Source organism: Gossypium arboreum, chromosome 10 (assembly GCF_025698485.1).
Source record: "Gossypium arboreum isolate Shixiya-1 chromosome 10, ASM2569848v2, whole genome shotgun sequence".
NCBI classification, from domain to species: domain Eukaryota; kingdom Viridiplantae; phylum Streptophyta; class Magnoliopsida; order Malvales; family Malvaceae; genus Gossypium; species Gossypium arboreum.
Window position 1 is genome coordinate 697,628 of NC_069079.1, and position 17,455 is coordinate 715,082.

General features: G+C 32.1%; 3 protein-coding genes across 8 annotated transcripts; all 3 read right to left on the reverse strand.

Moving 5' to 3' along the window:
* Nucleotides 1–236: 236 nt before the first annotated feature.
* On the reverse strand, nt 237–2,905 carry LOC108460500 (inositol monophosphatase 3-like). The gene is made up of 12 exons (XM_017760013.2): nt 2,605–2,905; nt 2,411–2,466; nt 2,256–2,306; nt 1,887–1,967; nt 1,656–1,759; nt 1,486–1,570; nt 1,331–1,385; nt 1,191–1,234; nt 962–1,030; nt 777–877; nt 642–698; nt 237–511 (listed from the first exon to the last, which is right to left on the reverse strand). Exons 1-12 carry the CDS (start codon nt 2,759–2,761, stop codon nt 415–417), a joined length of 957 nt encoding a protein of 318 aa, XP_017615502.1. The 5' UTR covers nt 2,762–2,905; the 3' UTR covers nt 237–414.
* LOC108460499 (putative MO25-like protein At5g47540) lies at nt 2,253–8,372 on the reverse strand. 5 transcript variants are annotated; one of them, XR_008271904.1, is made up of 13 exons: nt 7,944–8,336; nt 7,511–7,672; nt 7,257–7,375; nt 6,754–6,828; nt 6,371–6,464; nt 5,982–6,041; nt 5,630–5,698; nt 5,086–5,184; nt 4,711–4,755; nt 4,516–4,618; nt 4,297–4,380; nt 2,411–2,466; nt 2,253–2,306 (listed from the first exon to the last, which is right to left on the reverse strand). XR_008271904.1 is itself a non-coding variant. In XM_053019814.1 (12 exons), the coding sequence occupies exons 1-11, from the start codon at nt 8,061–8,063 to the stop codon at nt 4,301–4,303; spliced, it is 1,026 nt and encodes a 341-aa protein (XP_052875774.1). In that variant the 5' UTR covers nt 8,064–8,336; the 3' UTR covers nt 3,150–3,533; nt 4,297–4,300. The 5 variants fall into 5 exon arrangements, 4 of the variants coding, with proteins under 4 accessions (XP_052875774.1, XP_052875773.1, XP_052875775.1 ...); XM_053019814.1 differs by lacking the exons at nt 2,253–2,306; nt 2,411–2,466 and adding an exon at nt 3,150–3,533; XM_053019813.1 differs by lacking the exons at nt 2,253–2,306; nt 2,411–2,466 and adding an exon at nt 3,150–3,536.
* Nucleotides 8,373–10,095: 1,723 nt separating this feature from the next.
* On the reverse strand, nt 10,096–16,804 carry LOC108458422 (tonoplast dicarboxylate transporter-like). Of its 2 annotated transcripts, XR_008272814.1 has the most exons (8): nt 16,246–16,803; nt 15,216–15,708; nt 14,242–14,285; nt 14,041–14,136; nt 12,652–13,165; nt 11,894–11,969; nt 10,568–10,683; nt 10,096–10,321 (listed from the first exon to the last, which is right to left on the reverse strand). XR_008272814.1 is itself a non-coding variant. In XM_017757810.2 (6 exons), the coding sequence occupies exons 1-6, from the start codon at nt 16,666–16,668 to the stop codon at nt 11,932–11,934; spliced, it is 1,608 nt and encodes a 535-aa protein (XP_017613299.1). In that variant the 5' UTR covers nt 16,669–16,804; the 3' UTR covers nt 11,639–11,931. The 2 variants fall into 2 exon arrangements, 1 of the variants encoding a protein (XP_017613299.1); XM_017757810.2 differs by lacking the exons at nt 10,096–10,321; nt 10,568–10,683 and having other exon boundaries at nt 11,639–11,969; nt 16,246–16,804.
* Between the last annotated feature and the right edge of the window lie 651 nt (nt 16,805–17,455).

Genomic DNA, 17,455 nt, shown 5'->3' on the forward strand with positions numbered 1-17,455 from the left:
TTGCATGGCCCGGGCCTAATGCATATGCCCCCCCCCCCCTTTTATTTTAACCAGCTTCTTAACCGAACCAATTTGACCGAAAACCATCGGTTAAGTTAGTTTGAACTGACTTTTGTTCACCCCTAAAGCTTGACAAAGGCAAAGGCTAACCACTGGTGAGAATTGATAAACAAATACATGTCCCCTATGCCTATTGTTTTCGGTTCCCCTAAACTTGATTAATTACAAACTAATAATTCAGCAAAAGCAGATTTATATTGGCAATCTTGCAAGTTGAAATAATGGGCTTCTACAAAATAATCTGGCCTATTGCCAAAGCCAAGAATATAAATGTCTCAACAATCTCCCCCACAAGAAAAAAAGTAACTCAACATATTCATAAAAAATAATGGCAGACTATACATAACTGCAACTTCATTCTGTCTGCTTCAAAACCTCGACAAATGCATCTTTCAGGAATGGATTTGAAGCAGCGACTTTCGGAGCTGTGATATCAAAATCTTTCCCGAACCTGATCCAATAAACAAGAGCCACCACTGGTTAACAGCATGTATAAACTTTCCATTAGCATTTCTCTTTCTCTATTAGATTTCAAGACAAAATAGTTTAAAGATTGCTTAGTCAAAGATTTAGCTTCTTACGGATCATACACAAGGCCTCCAGCTTCGTTAACGATTAAAACACCAGCTGCCACATCCCTGAACAAAGAGGCAGACACTGTCAATCATTTACTGAACCGCAACTTTCATCAAACATTAAAATGACTAAAAGCATACCATGGGCCCCCATATCCAAGTTCGTAAAACAGATCGAGCCTTCCACATGCAATTCCACAAAGGTTCAATGCACAAGAACCGCTCATCCGAAGTGATCTCACCTTTTAATCAAAGGAAATTTTGTTATGTATTTAAAGTTTTCAAGATGTAGTAACAAAAGGAATCCATGCAAAGTTTTCTTTTACCTTGAAAAGTAAGCTATTGATTCGATTTGTAGTAACATCCACTGTTAACTTATCTCGTTTTGTTCCAACCTGCTCAATAGAAAGAAAAAAAAGAAGTTAAATTAAGTTTTTACATGCTTACAAAACAATCCAACAATGAACTAAAAATTATTAAGTTCATTAACACCCAACAATGAACCAAAAAAATCGGGTAAAAATCTGAAATTTCAGAACATAAGAAGTTCCACACCTCTGTTGCAAGTAGAGACTTCACAAGTTCGGTTTGAGATGAAACTGCGAAATTTCAAAGCAAAATAACACATCTTTAAGAGACCTGTTTGAAAGTTTTTGGACTTAATATATATCATGAGCATCGGGTATTAGATTCACCTCTTATAGGCGTCCCATTGAGAAAAGCACCTTTTCCAAGTACAGCAGTGAAGAGCTGCATGCCATAAACCCGGTAATATTTGTTTAACTTGTGATAAAGAAAAACTCTTAGATTTTTTTAAGCAAACTTCATTGTCTTAAAGGGTAATTCTCACCTCATCCATTATTGGATTGTAAACAACACCAACTGTAGGAACTTTCCCAATAGTAAGACCAATGGAGACACACACAAAGGGGAACCTACATGATTGCAAACAATTGACATGAAAATGATCGAACACCTTAATCTCAGATATAAACACAAGTCAAAGAAAAGGTATTTTACCCATGAACAAAATTAGTTGTTCCATCAAGGGGATCAACTATCCAGGTAGGCTCATCAGTCAGCTCTGATGCACCACAAGCAGCAGTGGTTTCTTCCCCAATGAACTAAAAGAAAATATACAGCACTTATAACATACCATAAAAATGGTTCGATAAAACTAGGTCGTTTTCTTATGCTAGTATTTGAATCTTGATAGATACATGGTAAAAGAATTTGATTAAAAGAGCTAACCTTATGGGAAGGGTAATGCTGCTTGAGATGATTAAAAACAAGATCTTCACATGCCTTATCAGTCTCAGTGACCAAATCGACCTGAACTTAGATAAAATAAGCAATTTTTAAGTAGCCATTTTCAATTCTAAATAAGATTGAACCACGACCAATCTGAAAAACAACCCAAGAAACTCTTATAAGATTAGATAACCCAGTTTCATCAGCTACTCTACTAGTAATCAATGAGAGCATTTGTTGAACCAAAATAATTTATCAAAATTTATGAATTTTAATACCCTTATCAGCATATATACACGCACGTTTCTAGTAAGCTAACAAGAAATGGGGATAAAATAAAAATTACGAGAGGGGGAATAAAAGAAAGACCTGGCCTTTATGCTCCACATTCTTAGTCTGGTAAAACCCTTGACGGATTATCTATAAAAAACATCAAATAAAAAGAAAAATGTGAGAGTAATAAGCTGAACAAATCAATGAAGTAAATTGAACAGAAAAATGGAAAAATGAAAACTTTAATGAACCTCGCCGGCTTTTTTAGCTGCGTCAACTGCAGTGGCCAAGAACTCTTCAGGAGAACCTGAAATCCATAGAATTTATATAAGAAAACAAAAAAAAGCGGATAACAGTGAACAAGAAATTGAAATCCCATCAATGGAAATGTCAAGAAGATGATGAAAATTAGAAGGAAATACTAATCTGGGTTCATAGTTCCCACCATTGTCAGCCATGTTAGATTGGTTTGTGAGAGAAAGTGAAAGAAAGAATGGCCGATGGTGAATTTGTAGGTGATTTGGAAATTGGGTTGAAGGGCTTTTCAGGTAGTAATTAGGACAAGAAACAACAGCATTAGTGACAAACAAAACGAGACCCATGTGTTGATTTTATATGCACAATCCACTGCAAATAAATGCCCCTTTATTTCCTAATATTCTCTTATTTCTTTTCTTTTGTTTGGAGAATAAAAACCATGTCTTTGATGTTTGAACATCCACGTTATTAGTAACAAAAATTAACATTCGTTACTAACTTAGTGGATCTATAATGCAGATATATCTGGTTGTTATGTAATTTTGCTTTACTATCATTAGTATTATTAGAGTTAGAAGTACATATTGTTTAGTAAAACTTTGGCATATTAGTTCATTCACCTAGGAATAACGAAATTAGCATCCATATATTGTTTTCACAGTTCACTCACTCGTTTTCCTCACGGGTATGAGGGTCTAATTATTTTTTAGTAAATCTAGATTTAAAAAAAAATTTATTGATTGAACTGACTATTCAATTAATTAAATAAAAGTTAAAAATTAACCGATTTAATTATAAAAACAATAACAGATAAGAAAATGGCCGCTTTGTGACGAGTACTGCAGCCGTTGCTTCATTGAATACCAATATGAGGAGATTCATGGAATATGCCAATGTGCCTTTGTCTATCATCCGATTATCTTTTCTGATGTGAAAGGTCGACGAAATCAAATGGTCCAATCAACCGAAGCTTCCTTACTTCCTTCCACCATACAATCTCCTTTTCTTTCCCTTTCCTCTCTCTTCCTTTTTGAAGACAAACTTGGACCAAATAACCAATCCTTTACCAGTTACTACCACTCCACGTGATGCTCGAAAGGCCCTTGCTTTGCATTTCTTCTTTTAAAATAAATAAAATATATACACCTTTAATTAAATGGCATCAACTAATGGCGTACAATTAATATATACATTACCAATTCATGCAGAATAATTATCAATTCATGCAGAATAATTATTTGATATACAAAGATGAATTTTTAAATTACACAAGCATAGTTAAAAGACTGTCACTTGCACTTTTTATTAATGAAACATGTGATTTCTTAACTCTATTTATAGAGTTGGAAAATTTTATTGTTATTGATAGTATATCAAATACTAATTCATACAGTAAACAAATTATACTTGTTTAAGATATATCTATAGGCAATCAATACATCAAATGTATTGATTAGTTGAAGATGTGTTAGCCTTTATTTACAAGATTGCATTGAAGTTTAAACTTTAAAAGCATAAGCATAACAACTATAAACAAGCATTGGGGGAACCACAATGTAGAGGTGAATCAATCCAAGTATCTCAACTGATTGAATTCATCTCATTCTCATACAAGCAAATTATTTTATGTTCACCCCTACCTTTTCTTCTTTATCGTCCACACACTGCGAATTATAGATGATAAAACTAGAGATTCTAAGAAGGAGAAACAGAAACAGAAACGAAGAGCCTTTCGTTTTTACATATTCCATGCCCTTCTGAAAGGACTACGACTACGACTATGAGGTATCTATTTGGTTCAGTCAATTTGTGTTTAATAACATTTATTTTTAACCAACATAAAAAAAAAAAAAAGGAGATTAGACTAAAGGATACATACAGGCTCACTCTAGCCGGTCTCTAAGCTCGAGGGAAGCGATTTCTTTCACAACTTGAGCCTTGTCTGCCTCGAATTGTTCATCCTCTGCAAGACATATAATAATCCATCAACACCGCAATCTATAAATAAGAAGTGCCAAGCCTAAAACTTTACAAGCAAAAATTAATGTTACATGTGTTTGTCTTTCACAACTATAGATAATGTTACAAGGAAAAGCACCTTTATCGGTCTTGAAATCTGCAAACAAACGTAGAAGCTTGCTTTTATTTGCAACCAGTATGCTAACAATGTCTGCAGGTTTGTTCTGGTTCGCGGCAAACAACTGTAGAGACATGCACAAAAAAGGATAGCGTAAGCATTTTAATGTATCAAATTACCAAGTCTGCCCAGAAGGAGAAGAAATTGACACCATACCTTGAAAACATGAAAAGCTTCTATTTGGATACTCTTGCTTGATTCCTGCATATAATCGAATCACCGTTTAGGGATTCGAGTTTATTCCATATTTCATATTTGGTATGATCGTAGTTACAGGTCAGTATTATACTTAGTGTTTACCGCCATAAACTAAACCAATAGTAATATAGGCTAACATATGCCTCATGTATTTGACAATAGTCGGTAGCAACTCATTCTGAGAGCTATAACTAGTTTGAAGAGTTTCATGTCAGATATAGGCCAAGTTCAATAGTACAATAGAATAACATCAAACACATCAAACTCACAGAAAATATGATCATTCCAGAATATTGTAGGATAAACAAAACATGAAATGGGGAAGCTTCATACCCTTAGAAGATTCATAAGAATCCTTAAATTATCCCTTGAGCTAACATATCTGGTCATGACAGCTGAATTAGACCGGTCCAACAAGATATCTCCCAACAACTGTAAAGAAGAGAAAATATAAACTACTATAGGTCTACTTAGCAAAGAAAATTAAAACTGCAAGTGCTACTGCCACATCTTAGTTAAGGAACTTTAAAAATAAAAAACAACCATCATATAACTATGATTTTGACATTTAAAATAGTAACTTCAATTTGATTTAGGTATCAAATCTAAAAGCAGTCATCCTGCTCTTAACAAAGTATTTATGTACTGAATCCCAGGATGGTATCACTATCATTCCACTCTTCATACTTATTAGAACTGAAATTCTCAGCTCAAATCAACAAATGAACCTTTTAGAAAACTGATGTGAAGTCAAGCATGTTTAGAAGCACCGTTTTTGTTTTGATTGGAAGACTACCCCCAACCCCCCCCCCCCAAAAAAAAAAAAGAAAAAGGAAAAGGAAATCAATATCATACTCCTATTTTTTAAGGATTATACCTTGACAGCTTGTCTTCTCGTAATATAGTTGGTAGATTCCAGCAACTTTGAGTTATATTCTGCAAAGAACTAAAACAACAAACACAGTTGAGTTCATGAGCTCCAATTAATAAAAACTTTTCACATAAAAAAGGAATGAAGAAGAAATTCAGAGAACTCTACTGTGGCTATGTGTAGCAGTATCATTACAAATTACAATCATGTCACTGAAAAGATCTAGTCAAACATAAAAGAGAAAATAAAATGATTCTCATGGAAACAATTTACAAGCTGACGTGATTATTTAAGTACTATGGTTGTCCTTAACAATTCACAATTTAAAGGATGACAGTAATGAAGGAACAACACTTACCCAGTCATAGTTCTTCGAAAGAAATTCAGCCACAGTGGACTTATGCCTTGTCAAGAGCTCCTGCAAGAAAACAAGATATTACATAACATCAGAGGTCAACACATTGTCTAAAAACCAGTGAAGAAAGAAGGGAGGAAGATGGGGAAGTTCATGACAGGATGACTCAACATCACACAAAACAACTTTTCTTGATATGCTGAAATAAAAAAGAACCCTGTTTCAACAATGTAAGATTGAAAAGCAAACCAAGTCCCTACTTCAATACAGGCTGTTCTGAAACTGGATTCCAATGGTTAATGCAGATTCAGAAGTGCAACAGTAATATTCAGAAAGAAAATGAAAGAAGAAAGAAATCATCTTAACATGTAATTAGATCAGCAGTAATCAACCTTAAAAGTTGCAGCAGCATCAGCAGCAATGTCGAAATTTGGAAGTTGTATATAGTCAAAAAATTTCTTCATGTGCTGCGACTCCAAAACATACCTGCAAACCAAACAACAAAACGTGCCACATTCAGCTATTACTATATTAAAAATCTTCAATTATTTTGAAATTTTATTCTACTAAAAACTTTAGGAGATGAGGCTCTCAAATAATAATAATAAATTACAAAAAAGGAAAGCTTCCGAAGGTAAATAACGGACAAGATTGCCTCTTGAGTGCAAACACAATGAAAACACCGGTGGATTAAGAAATGACTTGGGGTGTCATTCACTAAAAGGTTGAGAGGCCAAATCATTGAGGTATGAATTAAGTCGATGACTACGCTCACCTTGCAACAGTCTGATGCCGAATGCATTCTCTCAACATTGCACCGTAATGTAAAGCCATGTCTGTGTTCTCATAACTGAAAATACAACATTAAAAAATTGGAAGATTGTGATACAATGATAGAAACAAAATAAAGTTCAATTTGACAGCGTAACCAATCCAAAAGACTACATTATAAGATATCATTCATAAATCAGAATTCAAGCTTCAATATAACCAAGGCAAAAGTTTGGCACTCATGTGATTGGATCAGTAAGTATAATCTAGTAACAGAAGTGCCTCCTAATTTGCTTTTGCCTAATTAAAGAGCTATTTAAACTATCACTAACTTATAACCTTAGCTCTCGGATTAAGTTATTTGATCTGGACAACAAAGAAAAAGATACAAGGAGCTAATCTACCTACCAATAATAACTTAAATCTTAAACACCAACAAAAAAAATTAAAAGAAAGTAGTAATCAGAATATCATAACTTCAGTAAACTTTTTCGGATTGCCACTTACCCTGCTATTAAAATATCCATAAGATCAAGGTTTGCCTCCAAGTAATCAGAAGCAATCAACCGTGAATTCACTTGTTGCCTTTGCAAATTTGCAACAACTTGAGTTGCATCTTTCCTCGCCTGCAAAGAACAATACTTATCAAATTATAAAAGAAGCGACAATTTCATAAGCTCACAGCCTCACGGTGCTGCAACAATAATTCCCTCGAAGTAAAATTTGCACATCTAAACTAAATTATAGTGAATAAGCGTTACCTCTAAGTTCAATTTAGGAAGACAAGTGATCAAGAGTCGTAGCGTGTTCTCTCTGAAGAACTCGTGAGTCAGTTGTGCACAAGCTTCTGAAACCGGCTCAGATTCACTATTTCCGTAAAGAATACACTTCAACTCCCTTATATTTTTAAATAACTCCGCCATCTGCAACAAAATTACCACCAAACATAAGGAATAGACACTGAAATTATACTCCTTTCAGTAAATCAAATAGCTGCTCAAACTCTAAAGAAAAAAATCTCGCTAAACATTTAATTCTCCTAGCAACTAACTAAAACCAAATGCTCACGTCAATTGAATTCCTCCGAAGGTCAAAATTCCAAAAATAGATATAAAAAAAGGGCGGAAGAGTAAACTAAACAAGACGACAACAATTAATGTGCTATAAGCAAAAAGGCGTTTCAGCAAAAAGAACCTTCTCTTCCCGCTTGGCTTCACGACTGTCGGATGAACGGCCAGCATAGATGAGGAGATCGCGCGTTTGCCGCACGATATCAACAGGAGTTCGCGGCTTAGATTTGAAGAGTCCCTTCATCTTAACACGATGACTTGTCGTTGAAGTTTGAAGTCTCACCGCCGATTACAAGAGCCTCAGGTCACCGCACCGCTTAGATTCGATAAACAAAGTATAAAATCCTTCCAAAAATATCACAAAAAATCTCTCACAATTTTGATTATTTTAGTTACTTACCGTTTTATCCAACGGCTAAACACAGGCTTTGGGATATCCTTCAACGTGAATCAACCACTGTTGGTGGTTAGTGTTCTTTTTATCTTATGCGCTGGCCTGGGTTCAGCTGAGTTATGTTTCCCTGTGGACGGACATAGGATTAGAATGGCGCCATATATTCGTTGAAGTCAATAATACACGGACACGTGGAGAATTAGAATCGGGGACTGTTTGGTGATTTCCCTTGTGTTGGAGCAAAGGTTTTCTATCAAAATCAAAGAGATACTTGACCTTGTAAAATTCTTTTACTAAAAGATAATTGGATAATTCTTATTTATTTATTTATTTGGTGTTGTCAATTTTATTTCGATATCGGTCTGTTGATATGTTTTGTTTTATTAATAAATTAAAATAATAAATTTATGTTTTTATTAAAATTAGTGTATTTCTTGTCGATTTTTATTAATATGTACATACACATATCAATTTGTATAGATTAGCATAAAATTATGATATTTAAACTAGTTTTTCCTTTTCAAAGAAAGGTATTTAAATCAATTTTATTTTTTTGTCTTAATAATTTTTCAATTATATTAAAAATAAAATATAATCATTAAGTTATTAAAATTTATTAATAATTTTAATTTTTATGATTATTTTATAAATATATTAATTAAAATATGTTTACATTTATATATTATATATTTTATCAAAGAAACAGAATTTAAGACTACAGCTATATAAAAATAAATAAATAAATATCAAAAAATACACCATTATTAATATCTACTAATATTAGAGCAATAATAATATACCAACTATACGATAGTGACAACCTCAATCTAATCTAATTTTTATCAAACAAATGAAATAAAAGGTGAACCAAAAGGAAAAAAGTAATAAAGCCAAGCCAACCAATAAGGTACTAAAAAGAAAAAAGAGTATAGTAAGACAATCTCTAGAGTCATTTGAATAATAGTATTCCTTTGCCTATCTTTTCTTATTATAATGATCAATCATAAACAAAAATTATATGGAAGGTACATAAATTTTCAATTAATTATAAATATATATTATAAATTCAAAATTAAATAAATAAATTTTCATGTAAACGATAAATTTATTATGATGACACGTAGCATTTTCAGCAAAGTATTTTTAATCTTATCCAATCATATATCAAGTTAATCTAGACATATCATATAATATAGAAGAATTGAAGTTGTCTTTCTAATGCCTAAAGTTGTCCATGGAGTGGGCTCAAATAAAAATTTAGGCCCAATTAATAGGTTCGAGCTCAACCTAATCCAAAAAAATAGATTTAATTTTTTGTTCAAGCCCGACTTATATTATAGTTGCTAAACTTGGACTAGGCTTATATTATTTTTAAAATTATTTTATTATATAAAAAAATTAAAAAATATAATATATCAAATACACTAAAATCAATAAAATAAATATTTTCCAACAAATGAAAAATATATTAGAAACATCGAAACAAATGTTTCCTAACAAAAATTAAAAATACGTGTATTTAAGCTCGGGGCTAAAAAAAACTTACCCAATGTCTGACCCGTTTGAAAAATAAACCTCATTTTTTGTCTAAACCCATATTTCCAACTTATATTTTCATTCAAATCTTTCTATTTTTAGATGGAACTAATCGAGTGAGATGGCGCATAAAGAATTCTTATAAGTCGTAACAAAATTTCAAAAAAGAAAAAAAAAAGTTAAAATGGAAGGAGAGAATAACATAGGAGTGGCTTTGCTTGCATGTGCAACTTTTTTTTTTTTTATGTTTATGATTATAGTATCACACATATTACCAATTACATTAAAGAATTAATTTATGTGATTTATTAAAATTGTTGAAATTACTAAAAAATTTAGTAATTCATTTCATAAATGGGATCATATAATTTAGGTAAAAAAAAATAACAAACACTTATTATAAGTTTTAACATCAACAAAATATTACAACACATTGACAATGAGTTTTGTCATAACTCAAGCACGACATATCTAGAGTAATTGCAAGCAACTATCACGAGAAGGAAATCAGCCCTGGATGGTCAAAGGTGGCGGGCGGGCAAAATTGACAAAAGAACTGAGCATCCACCAAACTGGGGAGAACAACAACAAAATCATCTCTAAAATTATTTGCAAAAGCAAGACTATATGCATAAACAAAACTAAACTACAATAGCAGACAAAAACTTCTAAAAACGAAAACTTATTAAGCAATGGAAATCAAACAAAAAAACATATAAAACTCAAGATAACACGAGTCCAAACAGACTCATGAAATCATTTATTATTCTGAAATATTCTCAACATAGAAACAAATCAAGAAATCGGCGAAAACCTACCCACTGTTCAAGAGAAACCGCTAGTGGTCGGTGGAGTTTTAGAGATGACAGACATCGTCATTTGCTTATCATGACTTGTGAAAACAACAACGACACCCACTAAATAGATCTACAAACTGAAAAGGGAGAAATCACATAAAGTAAATGAGAAAAAAAAAGAAGGTTGGTAAGAGAGAGGGAGAAAAAGACAAGAAGTAGCCAACTCAGAGGTTAGCACAATCGCTCTTGGCAAAATAATAAAGAAGCAAACGACTATGAAAAAAAAGTTTGAAATTATATTTTTTTAAAAAAATTATTTTTAAACCGTGAGTCACATGGCACGTAAGGACAAAGCCAAGAAATTTCGAACGAGGGCTAATATAAGAATATAAATTGTTGGGGCCAAACTTAAAAATTTTATGCGGAAAAAAATTTAAATTATAATACTAAATAGTAAGAGGACTCAAATTGCAATATGCCTATTGTATCTATTTTTAAAAAATTTGATATGAATTTTAAATTCCTTTACACCATTAAAATATCACACAAATAAATTTAATAAAAATATTTAACGGTTTTAACTAAACCTAAAATTTTAAAATGAAAAAATAGAAAATTAAATTTAAAAAAACTAAAATTATGATGATTAATTTCAATATATACGAAAAATTAAATAAACTTCAAGCATATTATAACCTCTAACGTTACTTAATAATTTAACTAAAAATAATTAACCCAAGATTGGGTTGAAAAATCACACTTAGTTATGTTTGATAAATTAAAATATTAATTGCTAAAAAGTAAGTGTTGAAAAATTAAATATTAAATTTAAATTATAAATTTGTTTAATATATATTACTTAAAATTAATTATGAAATATAATTAGATTATTTGGTAAATATAGATTTTAAATTATAAAATATAAAATTTTACATTTTATCGTTATTTTGTAAATATTTAATCTTATTTTAAACCAAAAAATCAAATTTTAAATGTAAAAGTTTTATAAGATAATATAATATTAAAATAAATAAAATTAAAAATATTCTCCATTAAATAATAAATAACTATTACCTACTTATTATTAAAATATTTTTCATTAAATAAAAATATTAATTTTGATTCATTTAATTTTTTTCCGAAACAATAGTTATTAATAATCTAAGGGCCGAAACGAAGAGGGTAAGCTTCGGCTTAGCTTCGCCTCGGGGAAAGTACAATAGATTTTTAAGATTCTCGGTGCCTCTTTGTTGCCGCATATTCAGCCAAAGCGAGGCCAATAAACGTAGCTTCTTCAGTTTTGTCTCAATGAATCGAATGTCGCTATATTAAGCTAACAAACAATACCGTATATCAATCACACTTTCCCTTGCATTTTTTTGCAGCTATTGAAGTCCTCCTTTTGTTACAAAAACATAAGCACCTGCCAAAGAAAAAATAAATAATAACTGACTTGTTCTTTGTTATGGTAGAATTTTTATTTTGATCTTATATCAAATTCAAGATTTAACTTTTAGACTTAAATTTAAGATAATCCCATTCTTCTATTTTATTATATTTGTGCTAGTCATGATAGTTAAATATGTTGAATAAAATGCTAATGGGTATATTTTTTTAAAAAAAAATCATGCCTTCCATTGTGTTAACATGAAAGTTTTTTTTTTTTCTTTTGAAGGGATGTTTTAAAGAAAAATCATATTAATATTTTAACAAAAATAGTTACTGGTGTCAACCAATGCAGATATTGGCATTAATTTTTGGAGGATTTATAAAAAATTTCAAAAATTGTAAGGGGTTTAATGAGAATTTCAAAAAAAAAAAATTGAGGAAGCTTAATTGAATTTTTCAAAAAGAATTGAGGAGCCTAATTAAAATTTTTAGAAAAAAAGTTAAGAGCCTAATGAGTTTATTTCAAAAATTTTGGGCAGGCCTAGAACTGGTTGACTAAATCCCAAGTTAAATCCTTGAGCAACTCCTGTCGCCTAAAACTAGGAATTAAATCTCAATTTTGAAAATAGTAGAAGGACCAAAACTATAATTTAAACTTTTATGTTAATCAAACTCAAAAAAATGGATTAATAACAAAGGAAGACATAGCACTTTACCAAGCGTAGGCATTAGCAAGGATACAATTGCGGTACCAACAATCTTAAGCAACAACCCCGTCTTCATCATATCCATGATATCGATATGCCCCGTCGTAAACCCGACAATATTCGGCGGAGTCCCGGTGGGAAGCATAAAAGCCAATTGTGACCCGATGGCTCCCGGAACCATAAGCGCCAGCGGGTGAACATTCGCAGTCCTTGCCATTTGGCTTAAAAGTGGAACCAAGAGTGTTGCGGCCGCATCGTTCGATGTTATGAACTCAGTGATTATAGCACTAATTAGACACACGACGAGAGCGATAGCGATATACGGGACTTGTTCCAAGAAATCTAAGGCTTTGGATAATATGTCGGCGAGTCCGCTAGATTGCATGCCGTCGGCGATGGCGAAACCAGCACCAAGTAACAAAATTATGTTCCATGGTAGTTTCTTGCATTCATTCCAGTCCATCAGTTTCTCACCTTTTTGCTTCCCGTTCGGGAGGATGAACAAAAGGGTAGCCACCATTACCTGCGTGCATGGTTTAAAAAGATTATATTCACTAAACAATATTTCTTATCACACCAATTTTGATTTATAAAGTTTCGGTTAAAATTAAGGTTTTGGTCCCTCTACTATATTCACATCTGGAATTTAGTCTATGTGTTCTAATAATTTGGCATAATTTGTTCTCTAGTTCTATAATATCGTTATTTAGTTCAAAATAGTTAACGTCGTTAATTATTATGGTTAAAGTACTAAAATTGATTTCTTTCTACAAGCGATCATCCAAAATAAAAAATAATATAATGATATATTTAGCTCCTAATATTTATTTATTTTATTATATTGTCCCTAATTTTTTTATTACTTTAGTCTTCAACATAAAATTCGGTCAAAATAAATTTTTATAGAAAAGATTATTGCACCATGGTTTTTAATGGCAACTCGTGGAGTCCACGTTTACATAAAAATTATAAAAATATTGGAAAATTTTAAAAAATTATCCAGCTCACTAATGAAGTACATAGGGCTGCTACGTCAGTAACATTAAAATTTTAATAATTCAACTAACTTTTCCTTTCAAAAAAGTAAATCGATTAAAATTTAAAAATTGATGACCAAAGTGATCTAAGAAATAATAATTAGGGCCAAACTAATAAAAGGAGTAAAAATTAGGAACTAAATTTATCATTATGTCCAAAAATCTATGTTAGAAACGGTGTTTCCTTAAAAAATAATTGTTATTATTTTAATTGAAATAGTAAACTTACTAATTGAATTAAATAATGAGATTAAAAATAAAGAAGCAAAATACACCAAACTAAAGTGTAAAGATTAATAAAAAAGTTCAGCATAAAAAAGGGACCAAAACTATAATTTGACCTAATATTTTTATTACTCACACTGACAGTTCCATCGCCTGCGCGGCCATGAAAGAGAGCTCCCCATCCTGGAATGTCTTCTGTTATGCTTCTGGTCATCCACAAAGCTATCGTCGTCTGCATTTTACCTTTGTTAATTTAGTGACCAAAAAAATTAATTAATAATAAAAAATAACCGCAATAATTAGAGAAAATTAAGAAGAAAAAAATGTAAGGACCAACCCCAAAGACAGCCAAAACCATCTTCTCAGCAAAAGCCATTGGACCTGCTCAGAGATCACACCAAAAATCTTGGATTAGATTGAATATATATATATATATATATTTATCTTCAAATTTTGAATTGGTCAGACACTTTAATTGTATCCTAAAAGTATCAATATTATATTCATCAAGTCCTGTTTATCGCTTTAGTTGTCAATCGATTCAAATTTGACGTGGAGTATATTTAAAATACATGAATTAAATTATAAATATGTGTGTACCTGTCAAATGAATAAATTAGATCTAAGGGCTATTTTTGGTTTAGCAAAACATATTAAAACCGTTCATACAATAAGCACACAAATATTTATAATTTGACCTCACATATTTTAAACATGGTCCATGTCAAATTTAAACTAATATTTAATGTCCAATATAATTATTAAGTGGAAGGAAAGATATGGTATTGATATATAACGAAATTTCAATTAAGATATTTTAAAGTACAATTAATACCAAAAGCATAAAACCAACATAATCAGTATAGGTGCTCATGAGTTGAGTTGGGACCTGATTCTAAAAAAAATTATCTCAAACTCAGCCGAGCTTGCTTAAATGACTCATTTTATTGTTTAAAAATAAAATTATTTATTTATTTAAAAGGGCAAATTATAATAGAGGACTAATTTTTTTTATTTTGTATTGTTAAAAATTGGTGTATCTAATGAAATAGCCAGACAGTGAAATGTGACATGCTATGTTTATATCATACTAACTTATAGAGACTAAATTTTAACAGTAGAAATGAATGAATTTTTTACAAAAAAATTAATTTACTTTTTGATCCAATATATAAAGACTAATTTACTTATTTTTTAATAAAAAATATAATTTAACTCCTAGTGCAAGTGTTCCATGATACTTTCATATTGATTGAGGGACATGCAATGAAATTAACCCAGAAAAGTAAAAAAGAATCACGAGGTCCTTACCCAAAATGTCAAGTTCTCTCTTGAGGTGAGCTTTGTCCAAGTAAGCAGCTAAGGCCCTACTAGACCCTTTAGACAAATACAACAAACAAAGTATGACCCACAAAGCCAAGAATATTAGCAAAGCCAAAGGGAAACCGAAAAGGAACCACGTGTTGAAACTGATAGGCTTTGCTTCCGGGAAGGTGCTCTTCCAAATGGCAGCCAATATAAGGTTGACACCTGTCCCCGTCAAGGTGCTCATTCCCCCTATCGGAGCGGCGTACGTGACCCCAAGAACCACAGCCCTACAGAAGTTGTTGATAGGGGTGGCGGCCCTGGCGGACCCGTCGGTGGGATTCACGGGGAGGCGTTGTAGGATCCCAGTGGCGACGGGCATCATCATCACGGCGCAGGCGACGTTGTGCATCCACATGCTGACGAAGGCTGTGGTGGCGCAGATGCCAAGTAAGAGGAAAGGTGGGTTCACTGGCTCACCGCAGAACCGCAAAGTTATCTGCAATTTTCAACGCCACCACCATGCTCATGCTCTATATATATACTTCGAGTCCCAACGCTGAAGCTTTAGTTATAAATATGTAAAAAGATTCTTGCTTTTGGTCAAATTGTGATTTTAGTCCCTTCATTATATTTGAAGGTAACCCGAGTTTCACTAATTCCAACATGTTAGACACTGTTTTCAATGAGTTTTGATCAAAACAGTGAACAAATTGAGCTTAAAATATAAACATAAAGGATTAAATAGATTCTTTTCAGGGACTAAAATGCAAATTCATTATATTAACTTATAATTTTATTATTTATGAGGGTATTAAATTTTTTTTTTCATTTTTAGGGCCAACAATGTTTTTTCCATCCAAAAGGCCCAAAGTTTCTTACTGCCGGATTTAATATGTAACTATTTATACTAATTAACGATGCTGTAAACATAAGGACCAAATTATAGAAAATAAACTACCCAAATTTAAGCATAGTTAAAGGACCAAGATCACAATAACCATTTTTTTCGTATGTATTGAAAAAAGTAACTTACATTTAAGGCCAATCTTCTATGAACGTTGTACCGTTCAACAGCAAGAACAAGCATGAAGCTACCCAGAAGCAGTGTAACGACGTCGTCCATGTAAGACCGAGCAACACCATCGGCGGAGGCAATTCCGAAAAGCGGAAACAAAAAGAGAGGTGCTATGGAGGTGATCGGCATCGGCACAGCCTCGGTGAGCCACCAAGCGAACACCCACGCCGTCACGGCTAACATGTTCCGGCTAGTCGTCGGGCCATCGAAGGTGACACAAAGGCAGATTACGGCACACAAAAGGGGACCTAACAGGATGTAGAAATTTTTAAGTGTAGCCATGGATTTAGGTGAAAAGGGTGGTGGCGGCGGCGGTGGTGACGACGGTTGGTTTCGATCGTTGACGGGGAGAAGTGGGGTTTTGGGATCATCGTATGCCATTTCTGCTTTAAAAAAAGGTGTCAAAGATGGATTATTAGCTCAACAATGGGGAAAGGGAGGCTGACTGGCTGAGACGAATTGCTTGTTCTTATATTTGAAGCCACGGAGGTTTATGGAAGTTAAGGACAATTAACATGGATATGAAATTAAGATGGTTTAATTTGTGATTTTAGTCCTCAGTTATGCTAAATTTTAAAATTTAATACTTTAATTTAATATAATTTGATTATTTTTCTTTTGTAATGTCATTGATAGGTACAAATTGATAATTCTCTTTAAAAGTTAACTTTAAGAATTTGATCCGCATGTAAATTTCATAATACTTAAACATATTTTATTTTAAGGGCTAGAAACAAATAAAAGAAATTTGAGAGACTAAAATATAATTTTACCATTATATTAATTTGTGGTTTTAAAAATTAAAGAAACTAGATAAAAAAATGTTTCATTTCCAGAGGGACCAAGACCAGTGCTTCCCTTCCATCCACTTGGATCATGTGGCCGAAGTTTTCATGTACTAGATTAATCAAATTATGTAAAATAAAAGTAAAGAGTTTAATTTTTTTTTAACTTTTAGTATACTAGAGGGATTAAGATCATGATTAAGATTTGGGTATCAGACATTTTTGGGAAAAGTGTAGGATGATAGGCCAAATAAAAAACCACGTGTCTATATTCTAGAATTCACTTTAGAGACTAAAGCAATAGTTGAAGATGAACTTTCTTGATTATTGTTGATTAAATCCTTCCTACAATGATTGAATATTATAATTTAAAAATAGTAAAA